The sequence below is a fragment of the Gadus macrocephalus genome, chromosome 14, assembly GCF_031168955.1.
Source record: "Gadus macrocephalus chromosome 14, ASM3116895v1".
Lineage (NCBI taxonomy): Eukaryota > Metazoa > Chordata > Actinopteri > Gadiformes > Gadidae > Gadus > Gadus macrocephalus.
Window position 1 is genome coordinate 1,974,836 of NC_082395.1, and position 24,039 is coordinate 1,998,874.

Sequence of the window (24,039 nt, forward strand, 5' to 3'; positions counted from 1 at the left end):
TCATAGCAGCTTGAAATAAGTTTATTGAGAGAAGTGTTAAACAAACAAAAGTCGAACATGAATATTTCTATTTAACATGTTTATCATCTTACTTTGGGAATGGCTGAACCTACAGGACGTTGCAAGCGGAGCATGCAATAGTCAGTGAAACGTGGTAAGCCCAAAGAGAATCTCCCTGTTCATCACAAAAGGCACACATTACTTCTTAGAGAAAAAGGGTAAGCCAAATCGTATGCGCCCAATATCGCCCCCTATGGACCCAACGACAGATCACATGCTTTCAGATCACCCAGCCCTGTATCAAAGCACTAGGACTTCCTGGGCTTGCAGTGTAGCCAGCCCCTTAAATACTTGCTAAGTTTAGCAAGCCCAGAATTCAACAAACTAAACAATACCTTGTCTGAGACCTCCTATTACAACGGTCCAGACATTATGTAAAAAATATCATTTTTATGTATGGGCTCCAGCCATGTGTGAAAGCTACAGTGTTGATGAGATCTCAACCAATAGGCAACTCTAGTTTGGATCACATGGTCCATCATCAATCCGACCAAGAGGCCGAACCCCCTGCCTCACGCATGGCTCAGACTGGAGGAGAAGGCAGCCATTATGTAACGTCACAGTATATAACGAGTAAAAAAAAAAAAAAAAGTCACGTCAAAAGACGTCCTATTATAAATAACATTCCACCGTATGAGGCAAGGCGCTCCGGTAACATGCGGGTCACCATGGTTACGATACAAAAGGACCCGGGGGGGGGGGGGGGGGGGGGGGAGGACTCCGAAATGGCGACCACAACAAACGGCAGCACACTGAACAGCGCTAGGAGCAAGGCACACATGTAAAACCTGTGGACAGTAACACTGACACATGGCCTCCTGTCTCACCCTCACCAGGTGTCTCACCCTCGCCACGCGTCTCACCCCCACCCCGTGTGCGCCTTAAAACACGCCTGGGTAAAGACCTACAGGAGGACGTTTCCACGGAGAACAATTCCCCTTAAATACTTCTAGGGCAATATTGCAAAAAACAAGACCATGTAACGAACAGAATCCCAACTATGAACCTCTGTCCAGGTCGAATACAATCACGTTAAGGCAACCGTAAAGGTCGTGTAGTTTGGAGTTGTGAAAGCAGAACTAAGTACAGAGGGAGCGAGAGCGCGGGGTGAACGGTAATCAGGCCTTCCCCTTGATAAGGCAGTGCAAAACAGAACAGAGTGGATGGGTTGGAGTAGCAAGTGCAGGGTTGGTGGGGCTTGAGGGAAGGGAGGTGTTGGTCCCCACAGAGACCTGAATCAAGACGTGATTCAGGTCTCTGTGTGGACCAACACCAGAAACCAGAATACCACATACAGCATCCAACCCAGAAACTCAAGCTCAGATATACAAGTCAGAATCTGCGATAGATGGGCGAGGTTTGGGCGTTCTTCTGCGTTTCTAAACGGTTGTGTCTAGCCGTGTTCTGAGTCGATGGCCGTGTTTTTAAAGTGGCGGTGGGAAGCTGAACATGCATTACATATTAACCTGTAAACCGGTAGCCACATACGCTCTCTGCCTCAGCGAGAGTCTGCTCTCTGGGTCTGCAGCTAGAATGCGTTCTCTTGAACACAACGTTAATACCAGCCTTGTGCACTAAAGCTGGGGGCCTCTTTGGTTCATCTTCTCGGGTTGCTGCAAGTTAGGCGACTCAAAATACATTTGTTTCAAACCCTCGGCGTCTGACAATCATGAATCCTTGTGAGACTCCCCCCCCCCCCCCCCCCCCTGCTGCATATGGCTTCAGAGAGCTTTACCTCCGCCCGTTAAAAAGTAGTACTGCCCCTTACCGATGAGAAAGTTTACATTGTTTTACAGTGTCGCCACCTCATGGCCTCGCGGGCCAGCCAGTAGGAATGCTTCATTGCCCTGATTGATTGGAGTCGTTAAGGAAAAGCAGTGCCACAGAGGATGAGAGCGTCGCCACGGCGACAGAGCCAGGGGGAGGCGGGGTTCCTAGGAGGACACGGTGACCGGGTTGAGGGAGCCGTTCCGACTGTAGAACTTGGTGAAGGCTTCGGTGAGGACGGAGATGAGACGGCTCTGGTCCACCTAGGGGGCGGGAGACAAGGACCGAGTGGTTACCATGGATACGGTGATGAGCACGCACATGCGAAGGACCCATGAACATATGGAGTAGATGATGACGTACATACGTACGTGCATGCGTACTTGATGCCTTAATCACATGTTTCAAACTCTCAGGGTCCAGAAATAGCCCACTCAATCCCGCCCACTCAATCCCGCCCCGACACGTGTTCCGATACATAAGCTATGAAAAGGCATCTTAAAAAGCTCTCACCTCACTGATGAATCCCAGATGAACCAGCTCTCCAGCCAGCTCTTGAACATTTTCATCTATAAAAAAACACAAACGCACTTTAATGAATATATTCCATGCACTCACTACTAAAATACTATCAATTGTCCAGTATCCATAATTGAAAATCGCAATTATTATACAATCATGAGAAAGTGTTTCAAGAATTTGAAGCCAGTGATCTGAATCCATCACGAGTATGTACTGTATGCGTTTGCTCTGCAACATGCCGCAGCCGACCGGGAGAGCGAATGTCTCAGCATGCGGTGCGCTGGCATGCGGTGAGCTGGCACACGGGCGCGGCCACACTGTGGACTCTGAGCTGTGATCAGTGGGTTTGATAAGGAGCGCTGTGGGGGAAGGCACAGAGAGGCCCGGGTGTGTCCGGTCAGGGCGGGAGCGGATTGTGTGTCATTCTGTGACACATGCGAGTCAAATCTGTGTGCGCGAGACGGGAGAGATATGGGATGAGGAGCCGATGGAGGGCAGAGAGAGAGGGAGAGCAGGCCAGAGGCTGCGCTGTATATGCACCGGGGGAATGGCTCAACTCCACACACTGGGAGACAGCTGTGGGTTGGGATCGCCATCGGCTTCACATTCTCCACAAAGTCAAAATACTCAACATTCCACTGACAGCCAGGGAGTGAGAGTGAGGTGTCCGGAGGAGTGGCTTGGTGTGTGAGTGCGTGCACTGCGCACATGTTCATATGCGAGTGTGTGTGTGTCTTTGTGAGTGTGTGTGTGGGGGGTTTTCCGGGTGTGTGTGTGTGCGCGTGCGTGCGTGTGTGTGTGTCCGGGGGTGTGGGTGTGTGTGAGTGTGCACAGTGGCCGTTCATCTCCAATGAATGTTAAGTGTGTGACTTTCTCTTCCTCAATCAGGTCGGTTCCAGTAACATGAAGACCTTGCTTCTCAAACAATGTCGACCAACAATGACGTGTGACAAAATGTTAGGGATACCCTGTGTGTTCACAGCATTCTCCCAACCCTTAAAAACCAGGCACGACACTCAAGACACATTCTCACTCTCCCTTTCTCTCTCCCTTCTCCTCTTAAAGGGCCAGTGAGCCCATTGTTTCAGATAGAATTCCAACACTATGTGAAGAAATGTGTCTGGGCTGAGAGTTCTAGGAATGAGGGGTATCCCCATGTTGTTGTGTAACTATTATGAGTGTTTTAATAAGCTGAATATGAAAAGCGCCACAAACCGTAGCGTTATACTATAGCTGCCCAGGAAGCCTAACCTGTAACATAATTCACACATTCATACCAACAGGCCACATATGCCCTTGCCAATTAAAAGAGGCATCTTTCCCACGCTAAGGAGGGATCCGGAGCCTAAGGGTGCACTCACACTAGGCCATCTGGCCGTGGCCGTTGGCCGTCGCAACTGTGGCCTGGCCACGGTAGGCTCTTGTACATACGTAATCACGTTGTAAGTAACACGTCATCACCAAGCGTCCGCTGCATGGACCATAATAAAGTCTGCCGCCAGTCAGAGTTTTAACAACTATGGACAACAACACAGAGAACACAGTTCGCACTTTGCTGAGTCTGTTGCTTATTTGGAGCCGTTCTCAGATAGAGCCCACTCTCACTGCTGATTTTTTTGAGTACGCAAACAAGCGTAAACATCGCTTGACGCCATGTTTACCGTTTAATGGGAAAGAAGGCTTGTCGCCTTTATTATGTCCATGGTCGTCGCATGGACTATACGTCATCCAGCTCAGGTTGCGTAGCCGTGCGTGTGCGAGTGTCGGCTCATTAGCATCTGTACCGTGGCGGCCCGTACCGTAGCAGCACACCTCTCCCAAGTGGCCAAATTGGCCTGGCCTGGCCGCAAGGGACAGCATAAAGACACATACGGGTATCCAGGGGGGCGGGAGTTCAGCACCATGCTTAGCCAATCAGAGCTGTCCACGTCTGCCCAGTAGATAAGTCACAACACATAGCCCATGGAGCTAGAACGCTCCAGGTAACGCATCCTTCAGATGCCCTACTAACGCCTCGTGCCCACTGCCTCCGTCCGTTGACTGATCCCCATTGACTTTGAATGGGGACGGACGCGCCATGCACTGTGGATCCGTTCGCTCCGTTGGATCCTTCGGCTCCGTCAAAAAGTTGAATCCGTCGATCCGTCGTCCAATCAGATCTTGTATGCAAATGTGTACAATGTCTCGGGCTCTGACGACCCCGGAAAGCTCCCCCGTCCGTCAGCCAAGCCTTCAGACGTCCTTTGACTGACGGTGCAGTGGGCATGCGTTATGTCTCGTGCCCACTGTACCGTCCGTCAAAGGACTCAGAAGGCGTGGCTGAGGGATGGGGGAGGTTTCCAGGGTCGTCAGAGCCCGAGTAGTGTCACAGTGCTTAAATTTGCATACGTGTTCTGATTGGATGACGGATCCGTCACTGCCGAAAAAGTTGAAATTTTTTCAACTTTTTGATGGAGCCTTCAGCACACGGACCCACAATGCATTGCGCGTCCGTCCCCATTCAAAGTCAATGGAGATCAGTCAACGGACAGAGGTAGTGGGCACGAGGCCTTAGTGTATCTCCACGCGTGCTCATACAATTCCCCTCTTTTTGCTTCCTAGAGACTAGTCAAAAACATTACCTAATAAAGTGATTTAAAGCAATCCTGATTCGGCAGACTTTGTTCCAAAAGAACACCGCAAACCCTCACTCTGACGGAGACGTTAAAAAATAGATTTTTGTGTGCAATGCATGCAAACAGTGTAAGATTTACCCAAACATGCATATCATTTACTTAACTTATAAACAATCAAACCAATAGTATCAAAATAAAATGAAACCAATTAACGTGCGTGCGTGTTCTTACTAGGTAACAAGTCACAGCTTAGATGTCGATTCAATTTGTCTTCCAGTTTCAACAGTAATGTCAACTGTCAAGGGAGGAAAAAAAGCGGCAATACAAATAAACATAAATACAAAAATACATGAATATATCAATATAAATGTAGGCTGTTGCATAATTCAAGACCAGGTGGCCAATATGTGCAGGATGCGATGCGAGTGTGAGACTTGCATGATGTTTTGCTCCCTCTTCGATTGGCTCAATGTTACACTGCATATGAACAACCTACAGGAACAGAGAAAAGTGTTACGCAAAAACAAGTGCAAAAGCATCCATTTGAACCACTTTCATAGTCTTAATCACACCATCTAAAATCAAACGTGTGCATTTGGAAACATATCACCACCAATTGATAGGAAGTGTGGGGATAAAGAGATAAAGTAATAAACCGCCCCACCTTGCGTGTCTCCATTTCGGCGGGCTCGGGGGTGGGGGATTTGACCGAGGGCGTAGCGATGGGTGACTTGACCACTTCCTGCTGGGGCTGATGGGAGCCGGGCAGCCCGAAGGCGGTCAGGGGGTAGATCCCATTCCTCACAGACAGGAAGTGGAAGAGAGCAATGTTTAAATAAATGGTAAATATACTGCACTTATACAGCGCTTTTCTAACCAGTGGCCACTCAAAGCACTTTACAATACTGACTCACATGGCCCTTTCACACCGCCGCAAAATCGGAGCCCGTTCCGGGATAGTTCGGAGCTAGAGCCAGGGTTTTGGTTTCACATCGCCGAATTACCGGCTCCGGCCTGTAAATACCGGTTCAACTCCAGCCCGAGCTGGGCTAGAACGAGAACTGACGGCAGGGGCAGGGGGCGGGGTTATCCTTACCTTCATAAACAGGAACATTTTTATAAACACCGAAGTAAACAATGGACTTGAATCCGTGTATGGTTCGTTCTTTGAATATTCCGATTTAAAACAAAACAAGAAAAAACAATTAACAGTCGTTTTTTTGTTTTTCTGATTTTGTTTTGAATCGGAAAAAGGGCAAAAGGAATAAACAAATAAACGGCATTTTATTTGTGTTTGTGTGTTGGTTTTTTAAACCAGAAACAGAAAAACAAAAATAGGTACATTTATAATTATAGGCTACACCATAAGGCAGAACGCAGCGAAGAAAAAAGAGCCAACAACCTAAACCAGCAATAGACTGTCTAATTATATTTAGCCTTAGTTATGGCCGCACTTGAACCGTATGGTGATTTTATTCGTGAACTATTTGACACTGGAAAGACACACGATGCGATCAGTACCGCTCTAAAGCAATCTGGTGCCCCGAAGTGCTCCGTTATGACGGTGAGGAGGTTCTGTGTGGAGCAAAACCTTCGAAGAAGAAATCTAATTTCCGATTTAGTTTCAGATCATCAAGCAAGGCGATGATCAAGAGAAAAAAAGAACATGTCTAACATGTAGAAACGAACAAAGGGACCGGGGGAAGACCAAGACGCAGCCGCGCAAATGTCTTCCACCGGAACGCTTCTGAGTAGAGCCGTTGAAGCGGCCACGCCCCGTGTCGAGTGAGCTTTAAAAAGTGCCATGGCATGAAAATCTCACTTTATGAGGTTTTCTCATATAAATATGACTTCCCCTAGCCTGCCTATGGTCCCCAAGTGGCTAAAACTTGCGTTCGGTGTAAAATGAGAACTAGGTGTTCTGCTCACCTTTGAAAAAAACGGAGGCTCAAGCGCGCTGATTTGGAATGTGGTTTCCTATGTCGTCACACTGCAGTAAGCTCCTCCCCTTACTCTGCCTGGCCCGCCAATGAGACACGACCGTGCGAGCGCCACGTGTGCGTGCGTGCGTGCGCGTGCGTGAATACACACTGTAACGCAAGTGTTTCTTGTCGGTTCTTTGACGTCTCTTGTATTTCCACAACGAAACTGTAGTGGGGGTTCTCTTTCAAGCAATCGTGAGGTAGGGAGACTGACATCCCCCTTCTGAAACAGCCATCCCCCCTTCCCATCCCGTTATTTTATCAATTAATGTGGAAATATTACCGCTATTTCATTGTAGCGGTTTCCTTTTTCAATTCGGCGCAACAAGGGTTGCCGCGGTGTGGACATTTTCACACCGAGTATTACCGAGTATAAACGGTATAAACTTTGAAACTAGGTCAACCGCCATCTTCTCCGTCAACTCTCCTCTCACACTCGGTGACAGCGTCTGGCAGCACGCCAATCCTCGCTGACAAGCTCTGTGCGCCTCCGGATGGCCGTAGCGCGGGGAGCTCTCGTAGGGATTGGGCTTCGCGGGGTTTGTTTACCGGCGTTGCTATGGTTACTGGTCTTGTGCGACGGTGTTGTCCTCAACAACGGTAACACCGGTAATACCGTCTACTGCGGCAACCCTAGCACAACGTTACTTTTCCCAGGGACAGATTTGACTGCGATACTGCATTCTCGGGCAGTATGCTATTGCGAAGGCACGAAGGCGTACTTGCGCAATAGTGCCTTCCCAAGCTCTCATTCCACACCGTATGAGACAGACACTGGTAGCGTAAAGCTGTCTCTGCATCTCAGACATCGCTTCCGCAGGCAACTCTGTCCCCCTTTCTCCCTTTTATTCCAACCCGTGAGCAACGCTAGTCTCCCTTCTCTGCTGAATGTATTCTTGAAAAAAAAGAATAAGAATCAGTTTTTAAAATCCATATATGTGATGCATGCCTCCGAATCGTGTGATGCGTCCGATCAAGGATCATGGATCAAGGATATCCAATACAAGGATAGATTGTAATAATATAATCAGCACAAATCTATATCTATATATATATATATAGTGATATATATCAAATTGTGTGAGTGTTTAAATATGGTCGCTAGTGTTTAAATATGGTCGATAGTGTTTAAATGTGGGCGATAGGGTTTAAATGTGGTCGATAGTGTTTAAATGTGGGCGATAGGGTTTAAATGTGGTCGATAGTGTTTGAATGTGGTCGATAGCGTGTAAATATGGTTGATAGTGTTTAAATATGGTCGATAGTGTTTGAATGTGGTCGATAGTGTTTAAATGTGGTCGATAGTGTTTAAATATGGTTGATAGTGTTTAAATATGGTCTATAGTGTTTAAATGTGGGCGATAGGGTTTAAATGTGGTCGATAGGGTTTGAATGTGGTCGATAGTATTTAAATATGGTCGATAGTGTTTAAATGTGGTCGATAGTGTTTAAATATGGTCGATAGTTTAAATGTGGTCGATAGTGTTTGAATATGGTCGATAGGGTTTAAATGTGGTCGATAGGGTTTAAATGTGGTCGATAGGGTTTAAATGTGGTCGATAGGGTTTAAATGTGGTCGAGAGGGGTTTACATGTTTAAATGTGGTTGATAGGGTTTACATGTTTAAATGTGGTCGATAGTGTTTAAATATGGTCGCTAGTGTTTACATGTGGTCGATAGTGTTTAAATGTGGTCGATAGTGTGTAAATGTGGGCGAGAGTGTTTAAATGTGGTCGATAGTGTTTAAATGTGGTCGATAGGGTTTACATGTGGTCCATAGTGTTTAAATGTGGTCCATAGTGTTTAAATGTGGGCGATAGTGTTTAAATGTGGTCGATAGGGTTTACATGTGGTCCATAGTGTTTAAATATGGTTGATAGTGTTTAAATGTGGTCGATAGTGTTTACATGTGGTCGATATTGTTTAAATGTGATCGACAGTGTTTAAATATGGTCGATAGTGTTTAAATATGTTCTTTTCCCTCACTCTCCACCTCATCCCTAACTCTCCACCTCAAGCTGGTGTGTAGTGAGCGTTCTGGCACCGATTGGCTGCCGTGCATCACCCAAGTGGGTGCTACATATTGGTGGTGGTTAGTGAGGTCCCCCCTTCACTTTAGGCGTCTTTGAGTGTTATTAATTATTATTATTCTTCATGTTTAACCTCTGTTTTCCTTTTATTCCTAGTCTGTTTTACATAGTTTTGAATGATGACTATATGCTCTGTAAGGTGACCTTGGGTGTCTTGAAAGGCGCCTCTAAATTAAATGTATTATTATTATTATTATTATCAGCTGCGTTTTTGGGGATAAAATAAGAGCGATGACATGACAGTAGTCATTGCTCTTATTTTATCCCCAAAAATATGTAATAATAATTATTATCACACCGTTGGTCTCCCACCATATGCGCTGTCACCAGCACAAATGATCTGTCCCTAAAAGCACTTTATCACTACGCCAGCCATGATTGGCTGGCCACGTCTGACTCACCCTGACTCACCCTCAATCAGAGGGTCGGCAACATGGACGACGAGAGACTGATTGTCGAAGTGGAGCAACATAAAATAATTTATGAAATATATCATCCTTTTTATAAGGACAATGTCAGAAAGGACAAAGCCTGGCATTTAATTGCAGTAGGTTTGGGAGTGGAAGGTGAAAAAATGTGCCTTATTGTGTGGAGTAGAATTTTGATGAATCGCAATGCACCGTAGAATCGAATTTAATCGAATCGTTACCTGGTGAATCGTAATCGAATCGTGAGGGCAGTGCCAATGTACACCCCTAATGTATAATATGATATTATTTAGATATAGAGCTCCAGGACTCCGGTGTGTTCTAGAATATTTACAGAACACGGCTAAAGGCTGTGTGCGCCTCGCCATTGATAGATCCACTGTAAACAGAGTGCATGATACCGTGGCTGCAAGCTGCTCAGGGCCACACACCCACCCTCCTCCTTGACCCGCCTCGCTCCTCCTAATTTGCATTTTAGCTACCGACACCAAAACAGCGCATTTGGGGGAAGCTCAAGGTGCGACTGGCTTGGAGTGGCTGTAACACTGCACCACGGCTGAATTTTGGGAACATCTTTAAGATAAGATAAGATACAACTTTATTAATCCCCCGTAGGAGAAATTTGTTTGTTGCAAAAACAGCCCAGCAGCAGTGGAAGGACACAGGATAAAATGACAATGCAATAAATACAAAGTGCTAATGCATAAGTAGACGCTTATAGTTAAAATAGGGTAAAAAACAAGACAAACAGAACCAACATCATGATGGGTGATGCATACACATACCTAAACACACACACATGCATATGCAAACACACATAGACATACACAAACACAATCATCAGGCACTGTTGAACAGCCTAATGGCTGCCGGCACAAAGGAGCACCTGAAGCGCTCCGTCTTGCAGCTGGGGAACATGAACCTGTGGCTGAAGGTGCTCCTCATCTGCCACAGCTCAGCTTTTGAATTCTGTGCTAGTGGCCCACTAATACCTATATTAAAGCATCTATAAAATAGCATGTCATGACACCTATAACGCCCAATGGTGGCGCTAAGCCTTGCCGAGCGTAGGCTAAGCAAACACCCTCACATATCCAGCGAGAAAACCGCTGTTTCGAGAGAGCGCGGCCCCCGCTAGCATCGCTATAACACACAAACAACTGTTGCGTGGAGCGGAACGCGGCCGAACGTTTCACGTACATAGCCAGCGCCCGCACAGGGCACAGGAGATGCAACTCCGCCTCCGCCTCACTCGAATGAAGCGGGGGTTGAAAAGCCTTAAGCACAATATCTCTCGACCGGAAAGAACTATTAATGTTCTTCGGGAGGAACGCAGGATTAGGTCTGAGCAGCGCAAAGGAGCTGTCCTCGTTAAGCAACAAGCAGCTCGGGCTGACAGACAGAGCGGTCAGCTCACAGGCCCGCTTGGCAGAAACCAAAGCCAATAAGAGCGCCGTTTTAAAGGACAGGGCATCCAAAGGGGCCTGAGACAGAGGCTCGAAAGGGTCCCTGGACAACCCGCGCAACACGGTGGGGAGATCCCAGCGTGGTGTAAGCACGCGCGAAACAGGCCTAACCCGTTTAGCCCCACGCAAGAAGAACCTCTTGACCAGTGGATGGCTGAAGATCGGTCCACCATCACAGCCCGCATGGCCAGCCGAAACAGCTGCCGCATAGACCTTGATAGTGGAGAAAGCCAAACCTTTCTCCAATAAGTGCTGTAGAAACGCAAGCACGCTTCCCACCTCGCAATGGTAGAGGGAGTAAAACCCTCGATGTGACTCGTGGGGGGGGAACGACAGTGACGGCCCCCTTCTCCAAGAGACGGGCCACCTCCGCTGCCAGAGCCGTGCTTGCCGCCGGACCCCGTAGCCTGGTCTCCACCAACCCCATAGAGGGTGGGGGACGGCGCTTGAACTGTATGGGATGACCCCATCTCAACGTGTTGTCCAACCACGATGGTAGAACGTACCGCTCTAGCCAACACGCGTAGCGGTCGGAGAGAGGGCGAGGTGACAGCTGAGGAACGCTGTCCGGGAATAACCCGTATTCCTCGGCCCCCTACCGCCTCCACACAGTGTGTGGACCAAGGGGGGCATCCCATGAAAGGGAGGAGGCTCAGCGAGCGTGGTAGACGTCACAGAGCTAGTCGCTGTACAAACAGCGAGCTGTCTAGACGCCGCGCTCGTGTCCGCTGAACAGGCAACGAGCCGTCTAGCCGTAGCACTCATGACCGTGCGTTGTCCACTGCGTTGTCTCGCCTTCCACAGACTGTAGAAGGGAGGGGATCATGTGGGAAACTAGGAAACGAGTACAAGCGTCCGTACCCACGGGCTCGTGTAATGAGGCTCCTGCCCGCCCACGAAGCTCAAAGGGACGCCGCTTCTTAGGAGCAGGTGAACCAGAGGTTATGTAAACACGCCGTCCGGCCGCCGCCCTACAGCCATCTGGCTGAGGGGGGGGGAAAGAGGTCATCTAAAGGAATATTGCTCTTTAGGGAGTATGTACTGCCGTTCGGTCGAAGGTTCTTTCTTTTCTTCTGCTGCTCTCCCCGGCTGCTGTTGCTGCTGCTGCGGTATTGGAGTTGGAGTTGGAGGCGGAGGCGGAGGCGGCCCCCTGCAGCGCTGGAACCGGCCTGGACCCCGCTTCCTCCCGGCCCGCTGGCGGGAGGAGAATCGCCTGCTGGTGAGCGAGCACCTCCGAGAACCGGGGCCCAAATAGCCCATCCGGAGCTAACGGGCCCTGGACGAGGCCGGCCTGCTCTCGCTCCGGAACCGCGGTGTCAGAGAGCCATATGGCCCTCTGGATCAGTGTGGCCCACGCCATATGCCGGCCGGCCGAAACGGCTACCGGCTGGCACAGCTGAAGGATAGCGCTGGAGAAGCGGGAAACCGCCAGCCATCTCGCGGCCTCCTCCGGGCCATAAGCCGAAGATGTCGATGGCCTCAGCGAGAACCACCGACGGGGAGAAAAAGAGGTGCCTGGAGGGGAGCCCCTCTTCAGGCAGCGCAGGTGGCAGGGGCAACCAATGCAGCCGCGGCGCGTTCAGCGCCGAGGCACCTGAAACACGCCCGGTGTCCGTCACCCGGAGCCAGGGGTGACGGACATCTTAAGGTTGGAAGTCATATCTTCGTTTTCCATTGATCAGTACAAATCGCTGTAAGAAAAAGGAGGATGGGCAGCGCAAAAAAATAGTTGCAATTTTTCAGTGGGCGAAGCTTAGACGGCGTAGCATACATTAAAATAGAACATACAGGAATGTGTTACACAGATAACATACATGACCAACATACAAGACAATACACCACCAGTGCCCCCATGTGTTGGAATACTGTATTGCAATAACATGCACCTAAAGGTTGTGACGTTATTAGGAAGCACAATGAAGAGAAAGACAACCACATGCTGGAAATAAACTGGGACTTTATACCTTCTTCTGTGTGGGAATAAAAAATGCTTGATCCTGATCTAAATCTGGAATGGTTGATTCACGATTCATGAGTGATTTCACTATTCTTCTACTTCTTACCTCACATCCTCCATGAACTTATCCAGCTCCAAGGCCGGGAACTGGGAGAGTCTAAGCAGAAAGAAGAACAAAACGCTAATCAGCGACATTTAACCAAAACCTTTTACGATGCAGACTTTGGTCCCAACAGTGTTCTTCAGTATCTGACCACCACCACTACTACCGTATCTGATCCGTCTCTTACTTGAGCTGGACGCCGGCTCTACTCTCTGCGAGGATCAGGTTAGGATCCATGTTCTTGGTGACCTCTTCCAAGGCGTTTTCAGCAATCATGTCTGCAGCAGCAAGACACGGCAGAGTGGTTGAGACAGACACACACACACACACACACACACACACACAGCATCCAGCTCACACAGACCAACGCCTCCTGTGTAGCTCAGTAGTTCAGCTCAGGCATGAACCCCTTCAGGGTAACGGGTTCCATCACCACTGGGGTCAGCCATGGAAAGGATTCATGCAACTGTCAGCACGGTCCGGTACGCCCTCCTCTCCTGGACCCTGGCTGGGGGACTCTGGGAGCGAACCAGTGGGCCCAGTGGACTCACGCTGGTGGCTGACGATGCAGTGGGCCGCCAGCAGCTTGAGCAGCGGGACCTCGAACAGAGCCTGGTTGAAGAGGAGCTCCCGGGCGGTGGGCCTCCGGCTGGGGTCCGCCTCCAGACACTTCTGGATGAACTCCTGCAGGGTGAGGGGGGGGGGGAGGGGCTAGTAATGTACACACTCGTTGTATGTTGTACGTCCTGGCACTTAATGTACGCACTTATTGTGTATCATACATCCTAGTACCTAATGTACTCACTTATTGTGTATCGTACATCCTAGTACTTAATGTACTCACTTATTGTGTATCGTACATCCTAGTACCTAATGTACTCACTTATTGTGTATCGTACATCCTAGTACTTAATGTACTCACTTATTGTGTATCGTACATCCTAGTACTTAATGTACTCACTTATTGTGTATCGTACATCCTAGTACTTAATGTACTCACTTATTGTGTATCGTACATCCTAGTACTTAATGTACTCACTTATTGTGTATCGTACATCCTAGTACTTAATGTACTCACTTATTGTGTATCGTACATCCTAGTACCTAATGTACTCACTTATTGTGTATCGTACATCCTAGTACTTAATGTACGCACTTATTGTGTATCGTACATCCTAGTACTTAATGTACGCACTTATTGTGTATCGTACATCCTAGTACTTAATGTACTCACTTATTGTGTATCGTACATCCTAGTACTTAATGTACTCACTTATTGTGTATCGTACATCGTAGTACTTAATGTACTCACTTATTGTGTATCGTACATCCTAGTACTTAATGTACTCACTTATTGTGTATCGTACATCGTAGTACTTAATGTACTTACTTATTGTACGTTGTACGTCCTTGCACTTAAAAATAGTTCTTAGCATTATGTAGCATCTTGTCCTAGCTATCTGTTGTAAACGGGGAATGGGTGATTGTTACCACCTAGAGATTGTTAGTGCTCGGCACCTCAAAGGATGTTCTATGAACATCCTTACTGTACCGACAGAGATATACTGTCGTCTCTCCATCTGCTGACGAATGGTCTTATTGTGAGTCTATTTGGATGAAGGGTCTCACCCTCTGAAGGGGGTCCTCCAGGGACTGGATGGCGTGAACGATGGCCTCCGGGGAGACGTACGACTCCCCGTTCCCTTGGATCTCCAACACCGCCATCTACAGACACACACCAGACGCACACGGACGTCAAGGAAGGGGTGAGGGCCTCTTCCCCTCATGGCTCAGAAGGTCCACCACCTCCGCCTCACCTCTAGGGCACACATGCCGAAGGAGTAGATGTCCACGGCGGTGGTGACGTCGCTGACCGCTGTGGGGGGGGGGGGGGGCACAGGAGATCACAGCCACACGACGTCACGCATTTAAGAACGCATTTAGGAAACGTTACCGCTGAACTTCGTGTGGAGAGGAGGGCGTGTGAGATGTTTCAAAGTATGAGAAAGGGAACATTAGACAGATTGCTGATTTGCATTTAGGGCGTTTAGAAGAAGCTTCTTTCCAAAGTGACGGCTCATGCACACGTTCACACACCGACGGCGGAGTCGACCACGCAGGGCGCAGCTAGGGTGAGGTCTCTCGTTCAGGGAAACGTCGGCGCTCAGCTAGGAGGAGCCGGGGATCCAACTAGCAACCTTCTGGTTACAGGTGTGTGTGTGTGTGTGTGTGTGTGTGTGTGTGTGTGTGTGTGTGTGTGTGTGTGTGTGTGTGTGTGTGTGTGTGTGTGTGTGTGTGTGTGTGTGTGTGTGTGTGTGTGTGTGTGTGTGTGTGTGTGTGTGTGTGTCGTGACAAGTCACAGCTTAGTTCAATCTATTTGTCTGTTTCAGGAGAACATGTATCTGTACCTCCATATTCTGGAGCGAAGAAGTGCAGGTTCTTCTGCTCCTCGCGGCATGTCTTCACGTGGTTGTTGATGGTGTCTGGAGCCACTGGACGGTTAAAGAGGGGGGGGGGGGGGGGGACACATTCAGGAGGGGAAACAATATAATACAACGACAAAGGATCTGTGCATCAGTACTAAACTATAAGGATAATATTGCATTTATTCTTGTACAACACAGGTCATGCACTTTAAATCTTGCCCTCCTAGCCAGGCAAGGCTCAGCTTATAACTGGTCTGTAACTGGTCTCTAACCAGCGTACCCGTCTCCTTAGGGGGGATACTGGGTGGCATGTCCCTTTGATACCAGGTCAGTGTCCTTTTAGCGGACACCAAACACACGCATAGACCGAGGGAGAATGCCTTGAGCCAACGTGGCTCCTATTTGGAGCCTGTTCCAGGATGAGCTCATCACAGGATAGAACTGGTTCCCTTTAATGTTTTAAAAGCATTCATTGAGGACTCTAACAGTCGGCCTCTAACCTGTAAAGGCTTTTAGAACGGACTGGTGAAGCCCTTTGAATCCGACTGTTGTTCTCTCACTAAGTATGTCCTGTCCTGTAACTTGTTCGGGTGAGGCTTATTGTCTTGGCCAGGACACTTTTACTGAAAAGGGCTTTTCATCTCAAAAGACTCTCCTGGTAAAATACAGTAAAGTAAACAGAATACACAAGCCGAATCACAATCCACCGAGCCATAGTGACATTGCGAGGATTACATTCCACCAGCATACTTTGAACCAACATGACAGATAGTTACTGCCAATTATAAACCCTGACCCCCCGGTTGAGAGATGGGGGGGGGAGTTGTGTCCTGGTTCACAGTAACACCCTGAATCCCCAGATGGTCCCAGTTATGTCCAGTGTGATTCCGCTGGTCCCAGTTATGTCCAGTGTGATTCCCCCGTGGGGTTTGACCCCAGCTCCCTACCTGAGCCGATCTTGATGAGGCCATTGTGCTGGATGAAGATGGTGTCACATGTCAGGTTGCCGTGGATGATGGGCGGGTCGCAGGAGTGAAGGTAACTGGAAGGAAGAGCAGGCACACTATCACCACACTGTATCATCACACTATCACTAAACACACTATCACCACACTGTATCATCACACTATCACTAAACACACTATCACCACACTGTATCATCACACTATCACTAAACACACTATCACCACACTGTATCATCACACTATCACTAAACACACTATCACCACACTGTATCATCACACTATCACTAAACACACTATCACTACACTAAACACACTATATCATCACACTATCACTACACACTATCACTACACTAAACACACTATATCATCACACTATCACTAAACACACTATCAACACATTATCACTACACTATCACTATACACACCATCACCACACTATACAATCACACTATCCCTACACTACATCATCACACTATCACTACACTATACAATCACACAATCACTACACTATCATAGTATCACTACACTATACCATCACACTATCACTATACACACTATCATCACACTATCAACCTCTATCACTACACTATCACTACAGTATATCATCACACTATCAACCTCTATCACTACACTATCTCTACAGTATATCATCACACTATCACTACACTATACAATCACACTATCACCTGCGCACCACTGAGACAGCGCAGGGCTGGAGCTTTACCCGTGTGTAATCCAATCTCCGATATCACATTCAATCTGTTGTGTTATATTCGTTAGCCTCATGACATAAATTGCATAAAAGTCATAATTTGGCAAAATTGTGATATCTGCCTCCTTGTGATAACTCTACTCCCCCAACACTGCTGATTCACTGTCCCTCATTGGATATATCTATCTATCTATCTATCTATCTATCTATCTATCCATCTAGGCCACAACTGGTCAAATGTACTCTTACACTATAAATAAAAACATCTTATGCGTTTCCTGAAAATATGACATTTATGCAATATGACATTTAGGCAATTATGCTATATGAGGCAAACGATAATATATATATATATTATATGTTATACAACAGTTAGTTCCAACCAAGTAATTTGGACAAGAGGCATTACATGAGTGCTGATGGAGTACAACAGCATTGGGACTTTTAACTATACATGCATCACTCCGCTTTATAGGTGTTCTTATAACTGTTAATGTTATTAACGGTCTGTATGTAGCCAGGGTCGTTTCAAGGAATTTGGGGGCCCCAAGCCGCAAAGCCCCCCGCTGCAAAGCCTACAGGAACCACAGCATAGCCATACAGTTTAAGTTCACCCACACTTTATATAAATAAAAAATGTTGACAGTGCAAATACTGCTGTTGCATATACTGGCATCCCAAGCCAATGTTATACATTGACCTACTTGTAGCTTAACATAGCATTTAAGCATTCTGCTGTTTGAGAATTAGACAGAGGCACCTGGTGCTTTAAAAACAGTAAACAGGCGTGCATGAATACAACTAGACATGAATATTCCAGTCTGCTTTGATGGACGGAAATTATCGTGTGATTTTCCTAGCACTCTCTCTCGTGCTTTTACATAACAATAAATACTAGGCCAGATTAAGTTCCTCATACTGACCTGAGCGCTGAGAGGATCTGAGTGCACCATCTCTTCCAGGCCTATCCAATCAGAAGCACACACGAGCCATCATGACATCACCGTCTATTTACGAACAACAGACGACCCAATGGGAATGTTCTGTCCATCTAAAATGACACTGTCCTACCTAAGTACCTCGTGACACATAATCCATAGTCTAATGTCATTGCAAGGACACTTAAGATGCTTTGGACATCACAACCGTGCTTGTTCTGCTGCCACATGTTACCTTTTCATTCATAGTCTTGTGATTTTTCTTGGTTTTCTTGAGGAACTGCTTCAGGCTTCCAGAGGACATGTACTCTGTGATGAAGATCACCTGGAGGAAGCACAATAAACCATGAGGAACCAGGAACAACATGAAGCCAGCACAATTAACCATGAGGAACCAGGAACAACATGAAGCCAGCACAATAAACCATGAGGAACCAGGAACAACATGAAGCCAGCACAATTAACCATGAGGAACCGGGAACAACATGAAGCCAGCACAATTAACCATGAGGAACCGGGAACAACATGAAGCCAGCACAATTAACCATGAGGAACCGGGAACAACATGAAGCCAGCAGGAGGCCGGCTGTCCACCTGAATCCTCCACCACCACGTTTGGACTAGAGTGTGTGTCCCAGTGTGTGTGTGTCCTAGTGTGTAAGATCTAGTGTGTCTGTGTGTGTGTGTGTATGCGTCTTTCTCTCACCCGTGCGCGGTTCTCCTTGAGGTCGGCCCAGTATTTATGGAACTTGACGATGTTGAGGTGCTCCAGCTGGATCAGGTTATCAAACACTGCGTTCACCTTCTCCTATAGGAAACCAACCCCCCACACACACACACACACGCACACACACACAGAGAGAAAAGTGTAAATATACATCCTATGCTGAGATTTCCCACACAGCTGCACAGTCCTAACACCTCGTCCATCCCAGCAACACCCACACCAACAACTGATGACTTCAAAGGCCGTGACCTTGTTGATAACTGCTCTGAAACAACAACAACCTCAGAAACCAGAGTCTTGTTTGTTTCATGGACAGATACACAAGTCCATTGTATCCTCTTATCACTGTGGAAAGAGAGAAATCTAAAAGGAGATAACTTAACACTTCTCAATTGGTCTCCATTTGTGTGGAAGAAAACAGCAGGCAGCTTTATCCTTCAGTGGAATGCACTGGCCTGTGTGGTTGTGAATCCAAAGATATTGGACTATACACTACGCTCGCTTGTTGTAGAAATACAGACCTATTCCTGTCTATTGAGACACAGGTTCTGTTCACACAACCTTTAATAAATAGACATTAGGCAGCGGAAACAGCTGCCCTTTCTCATGTTTATCTGTTCAGTCTATGACTGATTAGTAGGAATCTTATTATAGCATTCCTTCAAATCTGCCTAATATGCAAAGAGCACTGCTAAAACCGCCTGAATAATCCCAATATAATCCCCATTAATTTCACTGTAGCCCCATTGTCTGAAGGTATTTATATTTATCTGTCTTCTTGCACAACAAAAATGGTAGACGGACTGGATTTATATAGAGCTTTTCTAACCAGTGGCCACTCGAAGTGCTTTACAATATTGCCTCACATTCACCCATTCACACACACATTCACACACCGACGGCGGGGTCAACCATGCAGGGCGACAGCCAGCTCGTCAGGAGCAGTGAGGGTGAGGTGCCTTTATCAGGGACACTTTGAAACTCAGCGAGGAGGAACCGGTGATCGAACTAGCAACCTTCTGGTTGTCCCACTGTACCTCTTCAGCCACTGAAACAATAGCTTCTTCACCAACGTCCTCTTAAACCTTCTATTTTCTTAGTGAATCACGTCTCCATAGCGGTAAGAAATTATCTTCAGGTTTAATGTTTACATCTTTCAGTATGCCTACGTTTTTAACATTGTAGCCAATACAGACAACATCCATTGTAAGCAGCAAGGGTAACATGTGCAATGTGATTTCAGTTCTTCAACAGGATGTCTCCAGAGATGACCTGGTCTCGGTGTGTGAGTGTCCGTCCGTACCTCCTGCAGTTTGAAGTTCTTCCTCTCAGAGAACATGACTTCGTTCCACACCACCTCCACCCCCTCCTCTGTGTCCATGGCCAAGTAGGCAGCATCTATTCCTGGAACATTGCGCTGATTCACCTACGTCACACGGAGGCACCAGGCCGACGTCAATGGAACAATGCATTTTAAATATCTACATACAATTTGATACATTTCATCTCAACATACATTTTCTTCTTTTTTATTGTATGTTGTTGTGGCCTGGCTGTTTAACTACTCTGATAAATTAATATCTAACAAATATGTCAAAATGTTGTGAGTGAAAAGAGTGAAAGTTATTTCACTACTCTGCATCTTTTTAATCCTACTCAACTCTTCTACATAGTATATACACATGTATACGCTTAACAAATATCTGTCATTAATTCTAGAAAACATCTAGAATTAATTACATGTGTACATCAACCTAGCCAATGAATACAGGAAAGAAACAATACTTGTACAGTCTAGGATGATTAATACGAGTTTCTCAATTGAAACATTAGCTACTGATGTTTAAATTAGCTGGTTCTTGAATCCTCTCCTCCCCTCATTTATAAAGGTCAGCATTTCCCCAAAGAGAGTCCCTGAGGATCTCCTCATGTTTTGACCTCCATGTTACCTCCCTTCCTCTTTTGTTTACTAGTCCAGTCGTTCTCATCCTGCTTTGATTGAATCAAACCAGCACATGAAATGACTAGACTGAAGAAAGTAACATATAATTAGATAAAAAGTGCTTAATTTCTTCAATAATGAAGAAAAACAGATCAAGACTGATTAATAATATTACATAAGACAGCCTTCTCTGATCTGCATGAGATGAAGCAGATGTTAACCACTGGGGATTGACAACATGTAATGGTGGTTATAGTTCCAAATCAACCGGGGACCAGCGAGTATCAAGCCCTCGTTAAGCCTTGGGAACTAAGATACACGTTTGAGGACTAACTTTGTATTTAACAGTGTTTTATAGTAGCGAAGTAGAAATACTTCGTTACTGTACTTAAGTAGTTTTTTTGGATATTTGTACTTTACTTTACTACTTATATTTCTCTGTACTTTTACTTTTACTTCGCTACATTTTGCGAAGAAAACGGATACTTTTACTCCACTACATTTCCCTTGAAACCTTCGTTACTCGTTACAAAATCAACTCATCTTTAGAAAAAAAAAAAAGAATCATAAGAGATATGAGAATAACGTCGGGGACTGTGGTAGAACACAGCCTGCGAGCCTGTTTGGCGAATCAGCTGTCCCAGCGCACGTTCGCAAAGCCCCCTTGCTTAGTTACTGTTGCTACGTCGATCAAAACTCCTACGACTGTCAACACACAAATGCATGGCTAGGACGAGGGCAAGGGCTATCAAAATTCTACTATTTGTATCAGGCTGGTTTGTACACGCAGTATTACAACACTATCTTATACACTTCAATACGCTGTATATGTGCCATTTTTGCTACAAAGCTAATTTAAATACCCTTTTTGGGCAGGGACTTAAGTTTTCCGAAAATCCGCGATCCTGGATGACACCAAAATCAATATTAAGTAACGTGTACCAGCGCTTGCTTGCGGGATAATAGGTCGGGCTACGATATCTGTCAGTGTCAGTGATTTTTTTTTGGAGTAACTCCGCGACAGCATCCAGATCATGGCAAAATGGACTGCAATATGCAGTGGAAGGATGTTTTCAAAAAAGATCAACAACGAAGGGGAAACAACAATAATCGAAGCAAAATCATACAGGTCTCAATCAAAAAATTAGAAACTTCACGACCTAATTAATTTAATTTGTATAGCACACTTTAACACTGCAAGGAGGTTTGAGTGTCCTTGATTTAAAATGAGCGGTGAGGAGGTCCTGGAGGTAGGTTGGACCGGAAGTGTTTATGGCCTTGTGGAGTTTTGCCTATTGTGTTTGTGTTAGTTGAAATAAACTCCATTATTCTAAAAATTCTGACCCTTTGCTTTTTTATTAACAGCAGTTACTTGTACTTTTACTTTCAGTACTTAAGTACATTTAATATCAGAAAAGTACTTTTGATACTTAAGTACAGTAAAGATCAGATACTTTAATACTTTTACTTAAGTACTATTCTAAAAGGTGACTTTTACTTTTACTTAAGTAATTTTCCAGTAAGGTATCTGTACTTTTACTTAAGTATGGCTTTTGAGTACTTTATACACCACTGGTATTTAAATTATATTTCTGCCTGCGTTAGAATTCTGACAACTTCACTTCTATTTAAAACATCTCAACTGGTTTCAATTCTAGTTAATACACGTCAACTGGCTCCTCTAAAAAGTAACGTGTGCAGAATGGTCAGTGATTAGATCTTGAAATAATTCAACTTTCGTTCACCGATACCGAACAGGTTTTGCAGTGTGTGATTCTCGTCTATTGCACAAGTCTATAACTCTATTCGACTGTTAGTCTTTCTTCACGCCTGCCAAAGGGTGGCGAGAAAGACACAAAGGTGTTTGCAAAAATGTGTCGCAACTAAAACCTCTCACCCCCCCCCCCCCCCCCAGATAAGCCCCCTAACGTTCCCCTGGCCCCCCTCACCTCCTCCCTGCGCTTCTGCCAGCGACCGCAGGGACTCTCCTCCAGGATCTCTGACTCGTCCTCGCTCTCGTCCTCGTCCTCCGTGGCCGTGGTGGCGGGCGGGGCCCTGGCGGACACCGGGGGGGACATGGGGGTCACGCCCGGCCCCTGCAGGGGTTGCAGGGCGCCGGGGACCTTGGGGTCCACCTTGTGGCCCCTCGTGGGCGCGGCGGTCTTCGGCTCGCCCTCGGACATGGTCAGACAGCCTTTTGGTGGAGGAGTCTTCTCCAGGGCCGCTGAAGGCACTAGGGGGTCCGCTGAAGGCACTAGGGGGTCTCCTCCTCCTCACTCCTCATGGGGCTTACCCGGGGGGAGGGGGGGGGGGGGGTCGTCACACCCACGCCTCGGGCCTCGCTTCAGGAGCCCGGAACTGAAGAACTACAGAATCAGAATCACTTTAATGACAACTTATTGTACAAGTACCCAAGAATAAAAATCGTAGGCCTCAACAGCCACAATACCAGAAAGTAAATAAGATAAGTAAAAAAATAGGTCAAAATAGAAGAGAAGGACAATGATTCTCTGACTAATTGTCCTATAATAAAGACAGAATAAACACAGTGAAAATCCGCGACGCAACCTACTACGCAGTCTATTCAAACGACCAAGAAATCAGAAACAAATTGTACAGATTTTACCCTAAACTTTGCTCCTTTTAACAGATATGTGAGTTAAGTCCCTTGGTTCGGACTGCTTGTAGTCGATAGGTGAGGGAGGACTTTAAAACACATGCTGGTCCTGAAGCTCCAACAGCCAGTCGCGCACCAGGGTTGCCAGATTGGGTAGGAAATCTGGCCCAATCTGGCAACCCTGGCTAACTCTCCCTGCTAAGCTAACACCAACACGCTATAAAATAATTCCCAAACACGCAGATATAAAACCATGAATGACCCTCACCCGTTCAGATCTGTCTGGTGACTCAGTGAGGGGAGGGTGGAGCAGGGGAGACCTGCAGGACTTACTGTCTATCCCAAGGGAGGGTTGAGACAGGTCCTGGGAGAACGGAAGCTTTCTGTCCGAGTTGGCGGGGCAGGGCTGGAGTGGGCGGGTCGGGGCGCAGCTCGAGGACCACGTGCTGCGCAGCGCTGCGCATGTTGGACCAAACCACTGAGAGAGGAGTGGGCGTGGCAGGGCGCACATCGAGGACCGCGTACTGCGCAGCACTACGCAGGTTGGACCAAACCACCAAGACAACTGTTGGATTTCAACAATATAATTAGATGTAATTAATGTGTTATACAATATATTATTATATTTTTATATTATTATATAATATAATAAGCTGAATAATAATATTTGTATTTCTATATTTAATACGGAAAATAATAAGCGGTGAGTCGGCCGCAGGAAA

The 24,039-nt window shown here is 46.6% G+C and overlaps 1 protein-coding gene across 2 annotated transcripts; it reads right to left on the minus strand.

The window, feature by feature from the left end:
- LOC132471897 (nuclear receptor-binding protein-like) lies at positions 1–23,741 on the minus strand. Of its 2 annotated transcripts, none has more exons than XM_060071255.1 (18): positions 23,586–23,741; positions 22,650–23,066; positions 20,062–20,184; positions 18,738–18,839; positions 18,267–18,356; positions 18,017–18,057; positions 16,364–16,458; positions 15,399–15,482; positions 14,808–14,866; positions 14,620–14,715; positions 13,542–13,674; positions 13,178–13,268; positions 12,994–13,044; positions 5,629–5,764; positions 5,403–5,456; positions 5,196–5,259; positions 2,341–2,396; positions 1–2,090 (listed from the first exon to the last, which is right to left on the minus strand). In XM_060071255.1, the coding sequence occupies exons 2-18, from the start codon at positions 22,881–22,883 to the stop codon at positions 1,995–1,997; spliced, it is 1,605 nt and encodes a 534-aa protein (XP_059927238.1). In that variant the 5' UTR covers positions 22,884–23,066; positions 23,586–23,741; the 3' UTR covers positions 1–1,994. The 2 variants fall into 2 exon arrangements, with proteins under 2 accessions (XP_059927238.1, XP_059927239.1); XM_060071256.1 differs by lacking the exon at positions 23,586–23,741 and adding an exon at positions 23,327–23,480.
- Positions 23,742–24,039: the final 298 nt, after the last annotated feature.